The sequence below is a fragment of the Pimephales promelas genome, chromosome 20 (genome assembly GCF_988280905.1).
Source record: "Pimephales promelas chromosome 20, fPimPro1.hap1.1, whole genome shotgun sequence".
NCBI lineage: Eukaryota > Metazoa > Chordata > Actinopteri > Cypriniformes > Leuciscidae > Pimephales > Pimephales promelas.
In genome coordinates, this window is record NC_142788.1 from 11,353,618 (window position 1) to 11,376,934 (window position 23,317).

Below are 23,317 nucleotides of genomic sequence, written 5' to 3' on the forward strand. Positions count from 1 at the left end.
ATTATGCTACCGTGTAAGTGTTGGGCTGTTTTGAGCCTTGTTATTTTCATTACTCTATGCCCCATATACTAGCATTATAAGCTAAACAGTTTTTACAGATAAAACTCTTTAGATAATCATGAAAACAAATCTCAGAGAACGGTTGACTATGTAGCAATGTGTAATTAGACCAAAGGTTCATTTTGCGCCGGAGTTCTCCTTTAAGACATTTAGTTGTTCATTCGTGAAGCATTTATATTTTTGAGGACATCCCCAATTCATGAGGTAATCAACTTGAAATATGAAAATGTGTTATTGGTGGTTTTGCCCCTAAAATACAAAAACTCCCACACATAGCATGATTCATAGAGGTATAGGAGCAATGTGCTTAGCTGAGCTAGATATGACTTTCTTTTGTGGGCAGTTGATACTTATTTTGAAAAAAAAATATTCATAAATAAAATGAAATGCTGAATGAAATAAAATAAAAAGCTAAATTTTAGAATAGTTAAGGGATAGTCTGTGTTACTTTATTAAAAGCTTAATAAAAATGCATGCATTTTATTTAAATGAGAACAAATCTGACAGAATTTCCTCTTGGGGATTTACAGGTAGGCCTACGTCCACATTTAATAATATACTAGCCTAAAGTATCGAAGTTAGGGTTTTATCAGTATTTGTAGGCTATGTAAAAATGATGGAAGTCATAAAAGAAGAACACAAAATCAACACTGGCACAATGCTGACATGTAAATGTATTATATGAATAACTGAATTGTTATACAACGTAACCACGCGGAACCCGCGCGGAACCAATGTGCTGTGTCTTCCACTCCTGTGTGTGGCGCCGCGCTCTCTGTGCTGAAGTTAAACTTCCTCGTGTGCGCGCCAGGTTCGAATGGAACATGAATAGCCTAATTAATTCTGCGGTCTGTTTTTCTCATAAAGCAATCGAAAACATCCAGAACGCAGATAACACCATCACCATCGTTACGTTTCTTGGTAGAAAACATATTTTTGTCATGACACTTGAGGGTGAGTATGTTGTTGTTGTTGTTATTTTTTAATCCCAAAACCGTATTCTGGACAAATGTGGGCAAAATAGTTTTGATTTATTTTTTATATAAATACTTCCCTTGATCTGAGCGGTACAAGTCAAGACTTGGCTAAGTTTGCCTCCTGAACACACACATTTATTTTTTTGACTCAATTCTACAATGTTAAGTGGGTGAACATTTAAAGCATTCTAAAAGCCAAAATAAGACACCAGGTGACAGCAAAGTCACTTCATATTTAGGTTTTAGCTCTAAGATCTTATTGGAATTATATTTTAATGCAGTTAAAAAAATAAAAAACATAAAATAAGCATAATTTACTTAGAAAATATGGTACTTTTTGAAGTAAATAAATTCCCCCCAAACAACAACAACAACAAAAAAACATGATAAATGGATAGACAAAACTTTATCGAAGACAGTGATATAACATTTATAATAAATAAAAATTAGGATCACACCTGAGTCCTCTGTGCCCACATTTGTCCACAATTACAGGATTAAGGGCTGTAAAGTGAATATTGTTTGAGGGCTACCATTGCTTCTGCAAAGCAGTCGCATTCTGTATCTTCATTTTCTTCACAGTAGTTTTTCCAACGAAATCTTAAATCATTCTGCTAATATTGTTTAGGTTTCTGTTCTTGTTTCATTTTTCCTCCACTGCACCCAATTGACTCATCTGACCCCATAATTAGATTGGGGGTAATTGAGAATGAATGGGGGGAAATCAAGTAAAAGCTGCAATGCCTCCATCGCGTTATGGTTTGATATGATTGGTGTGTGCGATAAATCATGCCTCGCCTCTTGTTTTCGAGCATGAATGAAGACCTAGCTACCTTCAATTTATTTAAAGTGTGATAATGTAGCCTATAGCTCACAAAAAAACAAAGGTCCTGCAGTCAAGACAAGTTTTTAGGCAATTTCAAGTTTTATTTTAATGTGACATAAAGCGGTGATATCAGGAGCTGTATGCTATTTATATTGTTGTTTACTTACTTTTTAATGAGTCTTGCTATTAACGTCATCTTTATGTCTTTGCAGTTGTGTACAAGCTTGATGACTGCTGAAAATAAAAGCTAAACATTAGTTCACAAATAATATTATTTAAATTGTTACTAGCTTTAGTTATTCTTTTGAAAGAAATGTTTAGGAAAATGCATAAAAACACTAACATGAGGATTTATACTTGGTTTTAATAAGTATAACACTACATAGCTAGTGTAAAAATACTAAATAGAATTGTATTTGGTCTCTCTTTTTTATGTTTTAACCAGAAAAAAAAGTGTGGACTTTGCTTCGATTTTAAAAACACCACTGCACACCACTTGTATGTATGTGTGTGTGTATATATATATATATATATATATATATATATATATATATATATATATATATATATATATATATATATTGCACTGCCTTCAGTAATTGAAAAGTATACTGAAACTTCAAAAAATATAAAAAATAATAATAATAATAATAATAATGTGCACCTTTAAATAAACCATAAGAAATCTGAGACAAGGCAAGGTACAGTATGTCAATCATCTAAATTAAATATTAACGAATATTAATGATTGTGTCAGGTGAGGCATTGTGTTGTTTCCACCCAGAGTCATGAATACAGAGGAGCGACTATAGAGTTTATGAAGAGCAGTGTGTAGATCCTCTTTGAGTTCATCCCGCTGGTGTATAACAATAGGCTTTATCCTCAGGGGGAATAACCCTACATGACCGTCTATATGTTTGTGTGTGTGTGTGTGTGCACTGATGAAGGGTTGAGTCATATGGTTAAAGGATATTTGTAAGAGGTCTGTTCCTAAAGTGTATACAGTACTTTGGTTTAAAAGAAAGATGGAGGACCATGTGTGTATGCATGTGTGTGTGTGGGTGGAAGGTTAAACACCATCTGGATAGATATGTTTAAAAGAGATTGTGTGTGTGTAACAGTGACCAACATTTCTACTTCTCTTTCTTCACTTCTCTACGCTCTACAAACGGCCTCCACAAACCCAGGTCGAGGGGAAGAGATAGCCAATTAGTCTTTTGTTCTCAGATTTTGAAGGTCTTTCCACCAACTCTTTTCATCTTACCTCTCTGCGCGCTTTCACACGAGGTGCAAAAGGTGTTCTGCGTCTCAAAAGGATTTTTAGGTCATGGGTGCCTCTTCGTGACAGGCCTTGTCTGATTTCATATCCTTCTCGCTGATGAGAAAGAGCGTTTTGTGTTAAGAGGGCAACAGTTAAAGTTTGTGTCGATCATAAATGGCTGGAACATGAGCTGCTCATGAAACAAATACATGCACAAGAGGCAGATAGTATAACTGTTGAGTAAAATTGACTTTTTGTGGCCTGTATGGCACAAATGTTTAAAATGCCATCAGGGATAAAAATAGCCTTTTACTTTTACAAGAGCTGAATAGCAACAAAACAACCATAGCCCTGTACTAAATGCCTTTGAAGTCATTTGATTTAATATTTAACCATTACTCGCTCCCTGAAATGTACACAAACACGTTCAAAGGTTTGGGTCGATGTGATTTGAAAAAAAGAAAACGAAAAAAAAATATATTGGTATATTTATCCAGCAAAGAAACTTTAAATTGATCAATAAAGTTAGAGTAACAGCCATCCCAGCTCTCCCGGATGTTCCGTGAATCTCCCTCAATATTGACTACGTTTACATGCAGTCAATTTTTGGGTTATGGTCGGGTTAAGGTCACTATTCTGGTTTCTGAAACATTAGGAATAACCCGTTTACATGCTTGAGCAGAGAGAGTTTCTCCTGTATACATGGAATTGCAATATCCCGATGTAAACGGCGACGCACGGTTAGCTTCTAGACTTACGAACAACCTTAAGACGCAGTATGCGTAATTTCCAATTCTTCTTCCTGTATCCAAAGACAACAACAACAACAGCACGAGGATAATGAATAGTTTGGGGCAGATAGCGATTGCCTTTGTTTGCGCTTTGATGCTGGTAACGTTACTGAGCTCGCTCCAAAAGTATGCTATGCTGTGTCTCGCCTAGTCTCGTATGCACCGAGAAGTTTCTCTCACAACATGACATCATGACTTTTGCATAAACATACACGCCACTTTCGAGTCAAGTGGCGTGTTATCTCTACACATTTTGAGCTATCCGCGTGTATGTCTACGCCATTAACGTCGGAGTGATTCCGCGTGTCTGTACACGCCGTCAAAAGTCCGCGCGAAACGAAGCAAAATGTAGATCTACATCTGGGGAGCGAACTTTTTTTTCCTAGGATGGTAAAGGAACAGTCATAAATGCCATTAACCCCAGTGACGGTTAGGTTTAGGGACGGGGTTGAGGTAAGTCATATATTTATATATACAGTAATAACGTTAAGTCAACGGCGTTCATAAACACGCTGAAAAGCTATTATGCGTCTTAATAGCACGCCAAAAATGGAAATACGAATTGCTTAGAAAAGGGGTACCCTAGGTATAATATCCCGGTTTTTAAAATCCAGCATATGAGCAATATTCAGGTTTTTGCCGGTGTTTACATGGCCGTTCGCGACCGGGTTATTGCTAATATCCGGTTATGAACGGGTTATTGGCTGCATGTAAACGTAGTCATTGATAGACACCAACAAATTATACATTATCCCGGAAATCAAGGGAGCTAGAAACGGCTTGTTACGATTGTAATCACGGTTCCCTTCTTCTCAGTAATTCCCTTTCAAAATAGAAATTATTCAATATCCTGGAAATTAAGAGAGCAAGAAATGACAGGTTACGACTGTAACCACGGTTCCTACTGAAGGAGAATGAGATGTTGCGTGTGCTCAGACACTATGAGGAGCAAATGCCCATTCCACCATGCTAAGGGTGCTTGTACCACATTAGCCGTGTCTATGCACTAGCACAATGTGGCATAGCATAACTGACTTACCTGCCGGACTTAAGTCAGACCATGGGTCATCAAACTGTCACGTAGCAATATTCCTTTCGGCCATTACCCAAGCTTCCAGCTCACTAACAAGGAAAGTCCCTGCCTTTTTCAACCTTTCAACCCTGTTAGCCCTTGTCCCAAGAGCTTCATCTGCTAGACATCACCTGTATACCTTGTGTAGCCCTCTCCCTTTCCAGCCAAGGGGGTAATCCATCTACCGGAAGTTGAAGCCGGCCGGGTGTTAGCATTTCCATTGACTCCCATTCACTTTGGTGTCACTTTGACGGTGAATAACTTTACAGTACATCTGAGGTGTTTGAAGACTCCATTTGTCCATTATTTATTTCTAAAGAAACACGACAATGTATAAAATGCTCCATTACCTTGTAGCTTATGTTATGGCCCCATAGAAACAATTTTTTGTGAAAGTAGGCTAACGTTTGCGTCATAACCACGCCACTCGCTGTTTCACAGTAGAGAGATTACCGTATGGACAGGAGGAGAAGCTCGCGGGCAATCGGGGAAACGTGGAGGCAAAATGACAAAATAATTAATCATAATACCTAGCAAAAGTTTCTCCTGCTCCTAGCTCATGGACAGCTCCTACTCACACTCTCCGCCTCTGCAAGTTTCGGAAGGGAATGATTCAGATTTCTCATGGTTACAAGAAAATTGCAGATAGGTGAGATTGATCGGTGTCTGAACTAAACTCTGCAGGGCAGTGGCCCCTTTAGGGCCAGACTTGAGAAACCCTGGTCTATAGGGAGTACTTGCCCTGGGAGAACATTTCTAGTTCCATTAGCTTACGACTACCTTTAGAAGGAGAAAGCACGGGAATCGTTTTATCTAGAATAATTAATATCCCACTATAAAAAAATATCTATTCCCAGGAATCCACAGGGGAGCTTCAGCTTTGCTCCCCCAATACAAATAGGGAAAGCACTCACTCCCTGACTGGATTCACCCCAGAACTCAAGACTCCAACACTCCCAAAGGTGCCTAACAATGAGAAGGGATGCTTAAAGGCAAAATAACACTTCTCGTCAGGTTCTCAGAGATCGATAAAGACTCTCGCAGGAAGCGGTGGACCTTACTTTAGGACCCTCAGAATTGGGGGAGGATTGTGTTATACACTCAACCCTGAAGAACAGCATACTAAGGGGAGACGCTAAGCACTATCTGCAACCTATTGATACTGCTATCTTCTTAGGGGGAGCCATTAGGGAGATAACCTACTTAAAATACCCCAATTTCTGGGGTAGGCTGCTTCGACCCTCACTATAACCATCTAGGGCTTGTCTAAGACAATTAGCACAGGCGAAAGTTAGAAAGTCAGGCAAGAGATGGAAGGAGGAGAGGTGTCATTTCTTCTCAGCAATTCAATCTTGTCACTAAATCAATTTCTTCCCTCAGATCTTGCCTTTTCCTCCAAGAGTCTTGCCTCCTCTGTGACCTGTTGCTCGAAGGAGGAGGAGCACGAGTGGCCACTCTCTTCCTCTAGCCCTGCCTCCAGTCCTCTGACGGACCAGATCCCGCAGAGTTGTTCGGCAAAAATTAGGACTAACTGTACGTTCACACCGACGCCAACTTGAGCTTCCAAAGCGGCCTGAAGTCATTCATTTTCAATGGAAGCTGGCTTTTCTCAGCTGCAAGGAGCGTCAAATTTATCTGCATCACGTTTTTGACGTTTTGAGCGTCAATCAGAAAGTTGAAAGAAGCTCAACTTTATGGTAATGACTGTGATGCGGTTCAGCGGCAAGCAGCGGCAAAATGCCAGCAACCAATCGGAATATAGACCTTCTTCGCGCTGTAATTTTTTGTTTTTTGTTCCTTTGTTCCTACCAAAACATCAGTTCAGAGAAAATGGAAGCGAAGCTAATAATCGCCATTGCTGGGTTTCCTACAGGTTTCCTATCATAATTATGACATGACTTTGTTTGCTCATAGGGACCGCATGAACGCAGCTTTTATTTGAAATATTTACGAACGCTCTTTTTAAAGTGGGAATGCAATTATTTGCTCACGGTGAAACCAATTTGACCGCAAATAATAATAATAGCTAACTATTCATTTTTCCCGACCAAATGTAACCAAAAGGGTTATAAAAAATTGTTTCTTCAATGTATTGCTTGTTTTATTCTTTTTATTACATTTCATGTTGTGACACTTCTATTCTCCCTGCAATGTCAGAGCGCTCAAAGTGTCCGAAGCGTCAACAAGCTTCCCGTATTTTTGACAAGCATCCTTGACAGGGCGGCCAGAGCTTCTTTGGCGCTCAAGTCGGCACGGTGTGAACGTACAGTAAGGGTGCTCCTACTAATCGAAAATGTCTATGTCAAATAAATTATGTAAATAAATTAAATGATGGCATTTTTTTCAACATTGGTAATAATAGAACAATAGATCAAATGTGATAATGTTAGAATGATTTCTGAAGGAACGTAGACTGGAATAATGATCCTGAAAATTCAACTTTGCCATCACTGAAATAAATGTAAACTGCGTCGGCTGATGTTGTTGCCATTTAGTTACACATGCTTCCAGGCTCGGCGTCAAGGGGGGGTTTGGGGGGGGGGGGGGTTATGATGATCTCAAGCCCCCCTAGTGGTGATCTGAATGATGATTATGTGACTGAGCATTTATGCAGGGTTTTTCTAAACGCTTATGAATTACAATAAACGAGAACCGTCTGAACTGTTTTTGACTTTACCCCTTTTGTACACTGCGCACGTCTGCAGCGCATTACGGCTCCGACAAGATTTTATTCCGTCCTCCACGCGGTGCCAACTCACACCAGGAGCATTTCAGAAGCAAAGCGACTGGATGCGCGAGGCCATGTGACTTGCTTGTCCAATGCGGTTTTTCTCTATTTTTGGGTTTGTACCTTACGGTTTCTACCAAGGATATATTGGTGTGCAATACAATTGGGAGTCCTTACAGGGTGTTTATTTAAAAATGTACAGTGTTTTTTACTTTTATTTTCTATTTACGGTACGGTTTGGATGCGGCGTCTGTCAAAAATAGTCTTAGCAGCACTTATCTTTAGTGAAGCGGTGCAGAGAGGTTCTGGGATGCTTCTGAAACGCAGTGTTGCGGTTGGTGTACTGTAATAACAAGCATTGTCTAGAGTGGGCGTGATGAGTTCCAGTAGCCGTGTCGCAGCTGTAGCGCGCCACAGACTAGGTTAAATAGTTTAACAGTAAATAATTCTGATCTTTTTTTTCAAAATGGGGCACAAGAGAGCCCCATATTGAAGAGAGCCCCACCCCGCAAGCCCCCCCCCTAAGAATTGTAAAGTCGTTTGTCCTGGCGCCGGGACTGCATGCTTCAGAGACTAGGTAAAAGTGGCTGTGAGTGTTTGTTTTTTAGTGATTATCTAGATGTATTGGTATTGCAAAACAAACACTTGATGATACTAGAGGGAAATAGCTTGACTTGATTAAAAAGGCATTTGAATATTGTCTTTCAAAAAAAGTGGCCCAGAGTCATTTAAACAATTTAAGCTTGAATAATTTAAATCATGTAAATACTTACTAGGTCTTCCTTAGGCTTACTAGAAACCTAATAAATTTACTTTGGGATTGAAAAGTAAACAGTAACGAAAGTGCCACAAGATCATGTACACAAAACACAACATTATCAATCTCCAACGCGTTCTCATCCTAGGGTGTCGTATAGTGACACTTTTGAAATTTCATCTAAATTCAACGCACATGGCACCCTTTAACGTCAATATAACACACACAGAGCTTTTTTTCGGTTAGCATAGGTTTAGTTCTGGGGTAGGTTAGGGTTACACCACTAGGAGGCGCCTTCGGGCCCATATAGATCTACGTCTCATATTGACGCTAGAGGATGCCATGTGCGTTGGATGTAGACAAAATGTCAAAAGCGTCAGTACAATGGGAGTTAAAATGACTAAATTGCGCTAAACATCTGCTCACACACAATCCGTTTTGACTCTGTTTTGCAGTGTGTTAGAACAGTTGTGCTCGGCTGAGCCATTAAGGCATAAACACACCGTGTCTTACAGTCACTGAGCTGACTAGAGGCAGGATGCATCCCACAATGCATTGCCTTGAATCTCCCAAAAGTCTCATATAAAGCCATCAGGGGTTGTGGGTCTTGGATAGGTAGTCAACCGGGGTCACCACCTCCTCTCTCTCTCCCTCCCTCACAGTCTCTCCCTCGCTCACTCCTGTTGTTCTGCCATTGTTTGACCCACTTTCTCTGCGTCTGAGCTGCTCATAGAGACTGTATTGATTGGGATTTCTGTTTGCTTCTCCATCTCAGCATTCTTTCTCTCGGTTTCTTTCTTGCTCCCCTGTGAGATGTGGTACTCATTTCTGAAGTTTTTTTTATATATGATGGGATGAGACAGCTTTATCTATCTCTGTCTCTCTCTCTCTTCTTCTTGTGTTGCTCATAGTTCCTTAACTTCTTCATTTAACATTACTTTCTCTTCTTTTTAAAGAATCTGTTGGGCATGCGTAATCTAGTGTATGTGTGATAGATTAAAGAAGTGGGAGACAAATGTTGTTTTGTGAGTAAATGTGTGTGTTTAATGCGTTTTATTTCTCTGTGTGCATTTCTTTTTTTACATTCATTTTTCTTTATTTAATTTCAAGAATTCGGCTTGATTCTTCAGTTTTATGTTCAGTGGTGGAAAATGGATAAACGGCTTTCTCATTCTTGTTTTTTGTTATTTTGAAAACGTTTCGCCATTTTCACTTTATTCTGCTTTCAATATTAGTTCAAAAACGAATGAACACAACGACAACGTACATGGAATAATTACTTTAACCCTTGTGCTGCATTAGATTTTTAACAACGTTGAGTGCATTAAGGACCAAAAATGGCCACATATTAGACATTGCCTAAAATATTATATATTATTATTATTTTCCACTTTTACCAAGTTAAATCTTTTAACCAGCATTAGTTCTCATCATAACTACCAAAAATGTATTCAATTTCAGGATTTTAACCCTTTAATTACCAGTTTTGTTTGCGAAACCATCGATTTGTATAAGAGGAAAAAACACAAAAATTCAATTATTTTCAATAAACTAAATGCAAAGAGAAAACTTTAGATTTGGATTATCACAGTCCCACTTTGCAAAAAATCCCACTTAGCGCGTTAGAGACCAAAAATGGCCACCTATTAAACATTGCCTATTGCCTAAAATAAGGTGCATTTCCACCCATAGGGAATAAATATGTAGTGACGTCATCTGGTGGAATACACTACACTTTTGCTTCAAAATGAAAGGATGTTTGTGCAAAAATCATGTTTCATGTATTACTGACAGCCTCAGATTTAAACAACGTTTTAATGGGTTTCAATGGGCCATTTTTGGTCTTTATGGTGCTGAGTGTTACTATTTGATCTACACAGTGTGTGTTATACATATTTTGCAAAATGGGATCACATTTTTTACATGTATCCAAAAAGTCACAATTTTGCCAAATTTCATACCATTTGCATTAAAACAGCCAAAATGGTCAAAGAAATTAAACTGCAAAAGACCAAAAATGTCCCTAATGCAGCATAAGGGTTAATTTGCATTTTTAAGAGGATCATAAAAACAGAATTTTGTTTGTCAAGCCACATTTGAGATTTGCTATTTACATTTAATCCACAACAATAATAATAAAAAACTGCAAAGGTAAGTCATTTTCCTAAATATAATAATATCAATAATAATAATATAAGCAGACAGACACGCACCACATGTTAAAAGTTTGGAATAAGTAATGAAAAATGTATGAAGTCTGCTCACCAAGACTGCATTTATTTGATTAAAATACAGTAAGTAAAATATCAGTAAAATATTTCTCTGCGTACTAAATGAATTTTCAGCACCAGTCTGCAGTGTCACATGATCTTTCAGAAATCATTCTGGAAGTATAATTCCCCCCTTTTGTTCAATAGTATGTCATCTTTTAACACTCTCGTGGGTGTGTTTTTCTTGGGAGAGAGAGGAAGGAGTGGGGATGAGTTGAGGTGAGAGAAGACATGAAAAACTAAATTAGTGGAGCTGGTCAGGCGAGAAAGGGAGGCATGGATAGAGGAACTGAGAAATGGAGAGGTGGGGGAGGAGTGACCAAATGAGGGAGTGTTTGGGTCTTCATCAACATGAGTTTGCTGAGAGGACAAGACAAAGACACGTTCTTCTGTTTGTTTGTGTGTATGCATGTTTATGTTTGGGTGAGACTGTATTCATGTGTTTTCAGACCTTTCAATGTGCCTGGTTCATTCTGAAGGTTAGGGAATTGAATAAACACTGAATTAAATCGTTGGTGTGTAACTTGAGGTAGCACATGTCTATTGAACACAGTTTGAGATGCAGTTATACACCAACGATTTAACGGTTGGTGTGCAACTGCATCTCAAACTGTGTTAGACATGTGCAACCTCAAGTCAGGTCACTGCAACTTTTCAAGAGAATCTTAAGCCGTCGTTTGATAAAATGGGTGAAATATCTTAAAGATACAGTACCGAGGACTGTGCATTTACCCTGTGTAGTTTGGCATAGAACATGTTCATTTCATAAGGGTCATCATCTGCATTTCACCAAAACACTTTTAATAGACACCTGTGATTTATAATATTTGACACTTCCCCTCCCATTCTGTGTTTGTTTATTAAACATTTTGGCTAATTTGAATGTCCTTTCAGCCACCAATAGGAGTGTCGTACTCTCAGGTCTATTTAAAACATTGTTTGCTTCAAATTTCCCCTGAAAATATGAACTGTGTCTAGATTCTTTCCACGCCTGTGCTATCATTATTTTGGTATGTGAGGATTTTTTGTGTGTGCCGACGATGCTGACACTCTCGTTGTGTGTCTTGATCAGCAGCCCTACCCTTCAATTATGTTCTTTCCCTCCCTCTGTTTCTCTCTATCGCTGTTCCCCATTTACTCCTTCTTTTCTGACCTCACTTTTTCTTTATAGCCGCAAAACAGGCCGGACGGATAGAGCATCCCACGCCTTCCCATGATGCCTCTCCCTTTGCGTCCTTTAACCCATTCCATCCTGTGGGAGTGTGAAAATTATTAGGGTGGGTCTTCTTGCACAACACATGGGGCTTAAATCTCTCATAATAACAAAACACACACATCTACACACAACGCAGCTGGATTCTCCGTTTCCCCCTCTTAAATGTATAATTTGTCACTCTCTCTGACACCTCCATTCTGGATCTTGTCTTCATTAGTTTCTCTTTTATTCTCATTTCAAACAGCCACACAATGTCACTGCAGACGCTTTTGGCTGACCACTTCCCTGAAAACACATCTTAATGCATATCATGATTCATTTTTAACATGCACGATGCATATTGTTGCACTTTGCACTGTGATATAGGCACGATATATTGTTACTAGGGAAATTTACATTGCGACAGCACCTGTATCACAGATAACAGAGTTTTATCACTCTAACCCGACCACGTAAACCACATGTTCATTTCTTCGTATTTGAGGCGTGGTTTACGAATGCCCAGAGCCATATTATTGGGTGCTACGAATGTCTATCAAATGCGCCTGTACGTAGCTCATAGCCAATCGGGTCAATGATGCCATATCACGTATGTAGAGCGACAGAAAATTAGACGATGAAGACGACGATGAGTCCGAGATTTATGTATACACAAAACGTATTTCTCAATGTCAAGGATACTTCCTTGGCAGGACGGGCCCTTCCAAGTAATTTCCTTCAGAGGCGAGACGAGGCTCCTCTTTAGCATTCGGAGAACACGTAAATGAAACAGGCTAGCAAGTGCACGTCATTGCGTCATTACATGAGTGAAAGGAAAGTTCATTCAAAACACCACATTTTATTTTCAAGCGTACATAGTGGCCTATCAGGTCCTAAAAAAGGAAGCTTGGACAGATGCATTTAATGGAGTTTCATCTGTTAATTGAACAGTCCCAGAAGTGAGATGAATATGGTTCGACAGTAAGCTTGACAGCAAAAAAAAACAAAAAAACCCCGAATTAATTCACTTCAGAAAAATCATATTCAAACTGGAGAAGGACCGCCATCGATCACCAGATTTGCTATTGCTGGCTCTCCTAATAAAAGTAAAAAGAAAAAACGTGTAATTACTATATAAAATATTTTTTCAAAATGCTGTTTAAATATGTACCCTATGAAGGTGAATTAAAATGCAGTAAAACGTTGCAGTAATGAGCAAAACATTCGGATATTAAGCGCACCATTTACGCGTGGCCGGGAGCAGGTGTAGATTTCTTGCGTACCAACTAACATTTGGAAAATACGAACATTTTAATGAATCCGAAAATTTATGCAAGAACCACTTTACACATGATTACACAAAAATTTGTTTTGCTCGTGAGACTCATTGTGTGTAAATTATATCTACCTGGCAGCGTCTGTCTACTAATAGTGATGGGATTTAGTTACTTAGAAATATATGCATCCTGCAAAAGTCGCGTTTGAACAGGTTCTAATCGATTCTCTTCATCGATGTTATCCGGGTCTGATTCAGGATCAAATTGATATGGTAATATGTTTGACATTTTTACAATGACAATCAGCGCATACATCTTCAATTTATGGTAAGAGGCGTGACCTTTCCGGGCAACATGCGATAAGCTGCTGTCCAATCACAACACAGGAACCGCTGGCACAATCAGAACTCGTTACGTATTTCTGAAGGAGGGGCTTCATAGAACAAGGATGTCATCGGGCCGTTTTTTGGACAGTGGTATACAGATAAGTAAATTGTGTGAAAAATATTGTTTTTTTTCACGCGAAAGATGAACACGTTATATTGCACACTGTAAACACAATCAAAGCTTCCAAAAACATGAAGAACGGGACCTTTAACTGTTGTAAACGGAGCGTAAAAGTGGGCTTCAACGATTATTATCCTGTTGCGCCCTCTATAGGCCAGGATCAGCGACTAGTCGACGCCAAGCTTAAATCGTCATGGCAAAGATTTAAAGAAAACTGGTCTGCGCAAGTTGCAACCCCTACCCACACCCTCATCTGGTCCGTCATCTCTCGTCACATAATCAGTAGCTCTGCAGCTTGTGCTGTATGGAGCAAAGCAAGCGCTAACCGTATATATTTGTAGCGTGATTAACTAAGTTATTTTTATTTCAACATGACATCATGACTTTTGCGTAAACATACACGCCACTTTCGAGTCAAGTGGCGTGTTATCTCTACGCATTTTAAGCTATCCGCGTGTATCCGCGTGCATGTCTACGCCGTTAATGTCCAAGTGATTCCGCGTGTCTGTACACGCCGTCAAATGTCCGCGCGAAACGAAGTAAAATGTAGATCTACATCTGGGGAGCAATCTTTTTTTTTCCTAGGATGGTGAGGGAACACTCATAAATGGCATTAACCCCAGTGACGGGTAGGTTTAGTGACGGGGTTGAGGTAAGTCATATATTTATACAGTATATACAGTAATAACGTTAAGTCAACGGCGTTCATAAACACGCTGAAAAGCGATTATGCGTGTTGATAGCACGCCAAAAATGGAAATATGAATTGGCGTGGCATACACACGCTACTTCATGAGATTAGTCTGTTTATTTCTACGAAAAAGCAAAATGAGGTTGGCGGCGAGTTGGCTGTCAATGTTTTTTTTTTTTAATCATTCGTCAGCTGGAAGAATTCGTTCTGAAAGTAATCTCAACAATATCGTTCCTCTGTGTCGTTATCTTTATAGTTATTGTATGGACCTTATTCTCATAGCATTAGAATGATTATTAAAACGTCATAGATCTCATTATAGTCAGTCATCATCCTCGGTGTGAACGGCCCTTTAGAGTTTTGTTCAACACAGCCCTAAGTATGAGCAACAGTATTAGTGATTCTTCTGTTAGGCAACACCACTAATCATGTCTTCAAACTCAGCATGTCAGCAACTCTCGAACACATTCACGGCCTAAGAACAACTCTCGAACACATTCATGGTCACTCCCGGCTCCATGAATCTGCCCTTCTGACACACATCATCCTCCACCAAGCACATACCCACATACAGCATCTGCACATGCCCCTACCCTTTCAACCCACGCTGTGTGCTCTCTCTTTTTTCTCTTTCTTCCTCTCATGTTAGTAAGCTGCTTAAACACCTACCAGCAGTGACATCACGGGCTCTGGTGCCAGCTACTTTCCAATACATATCCCTCAGTGCGGGAGGGAGGAAGAAAAGGACCGAGATACAAAAAGCGAGAGTGGTTATCGGTTCTTTCTGCGCTTGTGTGTTTTCTTCTCGTCCTTTCTCTCGTGGCAGAGGCTGGGGGCCTGTCCTTTCACATTAACTGCTGTTCAGACACACTGAGGCCTCCACCTCGCTAGTGTGGAAACGGGTCGTCAGCCTCTGAGACGATTATGAAAAATAGAAAAAAAAAAAAGAAAAAGAAAATTCTCCCCAATAGATAAACAGCTTGAGAAGAGGATGAGTAGGCTGTGAGGGAGTGAAAGTGGAGGAAGGAGAGGGAAAAAAGAAACTTCATCATCGAATATAAAGAAGTATGGCATTTTACGATATATAAGGAATCCTATTTTTATAAAGACCATTCACTTATTTTCATATCCCACCCTCCAAAATTCTTATTGCAATTATTATTTGACTTGTAACGTATTTTGGTCATATTTTATCACAGCACTTTTTACTTTATTACAATAAAAACTATAATACCGTAATAAGAACATAATTGAGAGGCATTGAGGGTAATGATGAATACTAAAACTCATCTGGAGATTCAAATTCTGGGGTGAAACGTGATCTCGACTTGTTGGGTGAGAGTCACTCATACAGGAAAAGAGTAAAGCAAAGATTAATAAAGCGAGAGGAGAAGAATATTACAAAAGATGGACACACCAGGGGTGGCAGTGGCTTTTGAGATATGGAAGCTCTTAACAGCTCTTAAAGGGTGTTTCCCTGTAAATGACGTGTTCTTGTGGGCAAAAACACCAATTTTGTCGGAAAAAAAATTTCTGGACTTTTACTGACATCAGTTCCTCTTGTGTTTTACCCCTAAATGTTTTTCTACATGAAACCACACTGTAAAATCTTCAAAAACTGGAAAGTATTTTGTGCAGAATTCGCCCTGGGGCAAAAAGTGCACAAAACTACGCTGTGTTGATCCTGGTATGCATTTGTATTGTCTAGTAAAAAAATAAACGATGCATTGATTTCCTGAGTAACGCGCTCATATTTTCGTGTATAATGTATTGTAGTTCCCATGCAGCCTAGAGCCGATGACCTGAGCAACCTCATGGCCGAGAGCTGCCCCTTCCCTGCGAGGTCAGGGGTAATTTGTTCTGGTGTGGGAGTGTGTCACGGCCCCTAAAGGTTAGGTAAGGTCAAATTAAATGGCTTGCTTCTCCGTTTAAGGAGGAGGCAACGTTGAGGATTAACCCTTTCCTCCCCCTCATTCAACACATGCGGCTCTCACTAGACCTTCAAACCACTCGTGAGGTGGAAAGGTTGTGATTGCTGTGAAGAGCAACATGGAGCTCAGCAATGGTTATATATTTTAGGCCCCGTCCACACTACTGCGTTTTCGTTTAAAAACGGAGACCTTTTGCTACGTTTGCACCTCCCGTCCACACTAAAACGGGAAAAACGAAGACCTAAAACGGAGAAGTTTAGAAACGCTGCAGCTGCGTTTTGCGTTTTGAATCTCCGGAGGGCGTTTTAGTGTGGACGAGACAAAACGGAGGAGTTTACAAACGATGACACAGAGGCTCACGCTCGGCTCTATGATTGGGTGTCATCAGTCATGACGTATCTTTCCCTGATTCGCCAACCACTGTTTACACCGGCGCGCGCATGCCCAGTGTTGGTGAATGGTCACGTGATCCACGTTTTCAGTCGTTTTAGTGTGGACGGAGATAAATTCTAATACGCAGGTAAAACGCTAGTGTGGACGGAGATCGTTTTCGTTTTAATTCTCCGTTTTTAAACGAAAACGCAGTAGTGTGGACGGGGCCTTAGATGTTTCTCTTTGTAATGTTTTTTTTTTTATAGTTTATATAGGTTTTTCATTCAGTATTTTATAGATTTATAATATATTTCATATATTCATTCAATAATTAATTATAATAATTCTGTTAAAGGGTTAGTTCACCCCCAAAAATTATGTCATTATTACTCACCCTCATGTCGTTCCAAACCCGTACGACTTTCGTTCATCTTCGGAACACAAATTAAGATATTGTTGATGAAATCTGAGAGATTTCTGTCCCTTCGTTGACTGCTACCTGCTTCGATGCTTCAAAAGTTCATAAAGAGATTGTAAAACTAATCCACAAGAATTGAGTGGTTTAGTTAAAATTTTCTGAAGAGACTCTATTGGTTTTTATGATGAACTGATAGAATTTAGGCTTTTATTCGCATAAAAACATTCATCAACTCACACATCAGTTCTGGTAAACAGAAGCTTAAGCATGTTCATTTGATGTGCAAGAACCAATGAGGTTCATTCTCGTGTTACGCAGCACGTTTGAGCATCAGCGAGAACCAATGAGGTTCATTCTGGTGTTACGTATCACGTTTGAGCTTCAGCAAGAACCAAAGAGGTTCATTCTGGTGTTACGCAGCACGTTTGAGATTCAGCGAGAACCAATGAGGTTCATTCTGGTGTTACGCAGCACGTTTGAGCATCAGCGAGAACCAATGAGGTTCATTCTGGTGTTACGTATCACGTTTGAGGTTCAGCAAGAACCAAAGAGGTTCATTCTGGTGTTACGCAGCACGTTTGAGATTCAGCGAGAACCAATGAGGTTCATTCTCGTGTTACGCAGCACGTTTGAGCATCAGCGAGAACCAATGAGGTTCATTCTGGTGTTACGCAGCACGTTTGATCTTCAGAAAGAACCAATGAGGTTCATTCTAGTGTTACGCAGCACGTTTGAGCTTCAGCGAGAACCAATGAGGTTCATTCTCGTGTTACGCAGCACGTTTGAGCTTCAGCGAGAACCAATGAGGTTCATTCTCGTGTTACGCAGCAAGTTTGAGCTTCAGCGAGAACCAATGAGGTTCATTCTCGTGTTACGTATCACGTTTGAGCTTCAGCAAGAACCAATGAGGTTCATTCTAGTGTTACACAGCACGTTTGAGCTTCAGCGAGAACCAATGAGGTTCATTCTCGTGTTACGCAGCATGTTTGAGCTTCAGCGAGAACCAATGAGGTTCATTCTCGTGTTACGCAGCACGTTTGAGCTTCAGCAAGAACCAATGAGGTTCATTCTCGTGTTACGCAGCACGTTTGAGCTTCAGCAAGAACCAATGAGGTTCATTCTCGTGTTACGCAGCACGTTTGAGATTCAGCGAGAACCAATGAGGTTCATTCTGGTGTTACGCAGCACGTTTGAGCTTCAGCAAGAACCAATGAGGTTCATTCTCGTGTTACGCAGCACGTTTGAGCTTCAGCAAGAACCAATGAGGTTCATTCTAGTGTTACGCAGCACGTTTGAGCTTCAGCGAGAACCAATGAGGTTCATTCTCGTGTTACGCAGCACGTTTGAGCTTCAGCGAGAACCAATGAGGTTCATTCTGGTGTTACGCAGCACGTTTGAGCTTCAGCAAGAACCAATGAGGTTCATTCTCGTGTTACGCAGCACGTTTGAGCTTCAGCAAGAACCAATGAGGTTCATTCTCGTGTTACGTATCACGTTTGAGCTTCAGCAAGAACCAAAGAGGTTCATTCTGGTGTTACGCAGCACGTTTGAGATTCAGCGAGAACCAATGAGGTTCATTCTGGTGTTACGCAGCACGTTTGAGCTTCAGCAAGAACCAATGAGGTTCATTCTAGTGTTACGCAGCACGTTTGAGCTTCAGCGAGAACCAATGAGGTTCATTCTCGTGTTACGCAGCAAGTTTGAGCTTCAGCGAGAACCAATGAGGTTCATTCTCGTGTTACGCAGCACGTTTGAGCTTCAGCGAGAACCAATGAGGTTCATTCTGGTGTTACGCAGCACGTTTGAGCTTCAGCAAGAACCAATGAGGTTCATTCTCGTGTTACGCAGCACGTTTGAGCTTCAGCGAGAACCAATGAGGTTCATTCTCGTGTTACGTATCACGTTTGAGCTTCAGCAAGAACCAAAGAGGTTCATTCTGGTGTTACGCAGCACGTTTGAGATTCAGCGAGAACCAATGAGGTTCATTCTGGTGTTACGCAGCACGTTTGAGCTTCAGCAAGAACCAATGAGGTTCATTCTCGTGTTACGCAGCACGTTTGAGCTTCAGCAAGAACCAATGAGGTTCATTCTAGTGTTACACAGCACGTTTGAGCTTCAGCGAGAACCAATGAGGTTCATTCTCGTGTTACGTATCACGTTTGAGCTTCAGCAAGAACCAATGAGGTTCATTCTAGTGTTACACAGCACGTTTGAGATTCAGCGAGAACCAATGAGGTTCATTCTCGTGTTACGCAGCACGTTTGAGCTTCAGCAAGAACCAATGAGGTTCATTCTAGTGTTACACAGCACGTTTGAGCTTCAGCGAGAACCAATGAGGTTCATTCTCGTGTTACGTATCACGTTTGAGCTTCAGCAAGAACCAATGAGGTTCATTCTCATGTTACGCAGCACGTTTGAGATTCAGCGAGAACCAATGAGGTTCATTCTGGTGTTACGCAGCACGTTTGAGCTTCAGCAAGAACCAATGAGATTCATTCTCGTGTTACGTATCACGTTTGAGGTTCAGCAAGAGCCAATGAAGTTCATTCTCGTGTTACGCAGCACGTTTGAGATTCAGCGAGAACCAATGAGGTTCATTCTGGTGTTACGCAGCACGTTTGAGCTTCAGCAAGAACCAATGAGGTTCATTCTCGTGTTACGCAGCACGTTTGAGCTTCAGCAAGAACCAATGAGGTTCATTCTAGTGTTACACAGCACGTTTGAGCTTCAGCGAGAACCAATGAGGTTCATTCTCGTGTTACGCAGCACGTTTGAGCTTCAGCAAGAACCAATGAGGTTCATTCTAGTGTTACACAGCACGTTTGAGATTCAGCGAGAACCAATGAGGTTCATTCTCGTGTTACGTATCACGTTTGAGCTTCAGCAAGAACCAATGAGGTTCATTCTCGTGTTACGCAGCACGTTTGAGATTCAGCGAGAACCAATGAGGTTCATTCTCGTGTTACGTATCACGTTTGAGCTTCAGCAAGAACCAATGAGGTTCATTCTCGTGTTACGTATCACGTTTGAGCTTCAGCAAGAACCAATGAGGTTCATTCTAGTGTTACACAGCACGTTTGAGATTCAGCGAGAACCAATGAGGTTCATTCTCGTGTTGCGTATCACGTTTGAGCTTCAGCAAGAACCAATGAGGTTCATTCTCATGTTACGTAGCACGTTTGAGGTTCAGCAAGAGCCAATGAGGTTCATTCTGGTGTTACGCAGCATGTTTGAGCTTCAGCAGGAACCAATGAGGTTCATACTCGTGTTACACAGCACGTTTGAGCTTCAGTAAGAACCAATGAGGTTTGTTCTCGCGACCCAAAAACAAATACGATTGAGCTTCTATATATGTTCGCTGATAAATGTTTATATAAAAGCCTAAATGAGCTATCTACTGTCTTCAGAAAATTTGGGCTAAACAGATTCACATGGATTAGTTTTACAATCTCTTTATGAACTTTTTTTATGAACTGCAGCTGGTGATGATTGATGATGAGCAGCTGGAGTGGATCAGGTAATGCCACACAGACACGCCCCTCACACACGTGCATTCATACAACAACATAAACACGAGGCCAAGGTGCTTCACAGGTATAAAATACAACAAGGCACACAATAAAATTACAACAATAGAACATTATAATAGACAGTGTATGATATATAATGAAATTAAATTTAAAAAAAATTAAATTTAAAAATTAAAATTAAAAGAAATGTGTTTTTAACAGTGATTTAAAACGTTCAAGAGTTGGGGCAGTTCTGATCTGGAGTGGCAGGTTGTTCCACAAGTTTGGGGCAGCTACACTGAAGGCTCTATCGCCTCTGGTTTGAAGTCTGCTTCTGGGCACATCCAGAAGAAGGAGATTGGTGGATCTCAGCACTCTAGTTGGAGTGTGAACATGGAGAAGCTCTGTTAAATACAATGGAGCCAATCCATTTAGGTATTTAAAATGTGATTATTATATATGTTTTATAACTGTATAATGATTTCCCAGATTTAAGAAATTGGCAAAGGGTGTAAGGAAAGGCTTTAGTATTTCAAAAGAAAAGAGAAAGAGATGACTTGGACGCTTTGTGTGTTCCCTGACATCATTAAAACAAGCAGTATAGTGTTCCAATCTGGAGAGCTGTATCAGGAGGGTGACCTCTGCTATAAGATGTGTTTGCTTCGGGGGAAGAGAAGGTCGTTTTGCTCTCTAATACTCCCCCCTGCAAGTACGGAGCGAGTAAATGAGATATAAGGTGAGAAGAGAGACAGCTACAAGAGTTGAGGAACATTGGTCTTGGTTAGCTTTCGTTTTTTTATTTTTCAAAAACACTGACACTGAATGAGAGAATAGGAAAGAAAAGATAGGAGCTTGTTAAAGCTAAACAGGAGACAAGCCTTGAGTCTATGTGCTTGTAAGCTGGGGAAGGTCACCTCTGACTGCAAAGAGCCGAGCAGAATGAAGGAAGGGAGCAGGAGAGAAAGAGAGAGAGAGGGCCTTGAGTGATTTTTGAGGCAGGCAGGGGCAGAGGCGGTGGGCAGCAAGGGGGGGTGGTTAGTGATGGTCAGCCAAGGCCATTCGGTGTTACAAAAGAAATGAGAGAAGAAGAGGAAATGGAGTGGGTGGAGTGGGAAGAGAGAGGAGAGAAGCCCGAGTTCAGCCCAGCTCACAGCACAGTCCGTCTCTAACATAAAGGGCTCTAACTGCAGTAAAAACCTTGTTCTAACTCAGTGAGTCTAGGCCAGGTAGCACACTTGGTTCGATTGTCTGGTCTGAACAGTTCGCTTTTTTCAGGTATTAATATTTGTAACCCTGCTACCTTTGCGTCATCAACATGAGTGCCTCTGAGGTTGCCAAATACCTCAGAATTTCAGAATGAACACATTACTCACATTATTTACACTACAAAATGGCATAGAATAGTTAATGCACAAATTGGGATGCACCTATTCAATGTAAAAGTAAGCAGACATACAGTAGACTACACTTAGAAACACAGCTTTGTGAAGCTTTGCAAATCATTCGTTTTAAACCAGTAGTTTTAAGCATGTATCAAACATGAATTCTCTAAACAAGGCTTTGTTTCATCATAACTGTTTCGAAACGTTTTGAAATTTTCTGAGTATATAAAATAAAAATAAAGCCCTAAAAATTACTAAAAGAACAGATATTTTACAGACACTTTACATTTAATGTTATTGAAAGATTTGCAAATCACTTTTAATAGATTACTACTTTCAAAACACATTTGCAGTTACTTTGTAAAAATAAAAGAGTTTTCTTTGCATTTACGTTATTTCGATCTGCAAGCGTCACCAGCTTTGGTGTTCGAGTACTTTGAAACAGTGAATCATTTTCCTAAACAATAGGTTCAATTGCTATGAATTTGAAAAAGCTTTGTTTGTCCCATCAGTACTTCAAACTAATGCTCATAGTGCAGTGGTACCCCTTGTGGCAACACTACGGTGGCAGAGAGAGCTTAACAAGATAAAACTGAAGAAAACACATGCAAATAGAAAAAACTCCAGCATATTAGGAAAATATATATTCTTCATTAGTTTGACAACACATGTACTGCAAATACTGACAATGCTACCAAATACAGAAATGGGCTGAAAATACTCATAGTGCAACAAAATACAAAAACAAGCTGCAAATACTCACAGCGCAACATAATACCAAAAAAAGTTGCAAATACGCACAATCCAACCAAATACAGAAACACACTGCAAATACTCACAACACAACCAAATACACACACAAGCTGTAAATACTCATGACACAACCAAATACAAAAACAATCTGCAAATACTCACAATGCAACCAAATACAAAAACACACCGCAAATACTTGCAACCAAATACAGAAACAAGACGCAATCAAGTACAGAAACAAACTACAAATACTCACAACACAACCAAATACAGAAACACTCTGCAAATACTCACAACACAACCAAATACAGAAACGCTCAGAAAATACTCAGAACGCAACCAAATACAGAAACGCTCTGCAAATACTCACAACACAACCAAATACAGAAACACTCTGCAAATACTCACAACACAACCGAATACAGAAACTCTTTGCAAATACTCACAACGCAACCGAATACAGAAACGCTCTTCAAGTACTCACAACGCAACCAAATACAGAAACACTCTGCAAATACTCACAACACAACCAAATACAGA

General features: G+C 40.1%; 1 protein-coding gene across 3 annotated transcripts in view; it reads left to right on the top strand.

Annotated features, from left to right (window-relative positions):
* Positions 1 to 23,317, top strand: part of zbtb46 (zinc finger and BTB domain containing 46) — a 115,924-nt gene that overhangs the window by 5,554 nt on the left and 87,053 nt on the right. Inside the window, exons 1-2 of one of the 3 annotated variants that reach the window (XM_089124156.1) lie at positions 17,477 to 19,215; positions 19,522 to 19,888. The exons of the other annotated variants lie outside the window; for them this stretch is intronic. Of the exons in view, the coding sequence (XP_088980282.1) occupies positions 17,477 to 19,215; positions 19,522 to 19,888 (2,106 nt within the window). Of the gene's footprint in view, positions 1 to 17,476; positions 19,216 to 19,521; positions 19,889 to 23,317 lie in introns of those variants that run through there. 3 annotated transcript variants of the gene reach the window in all.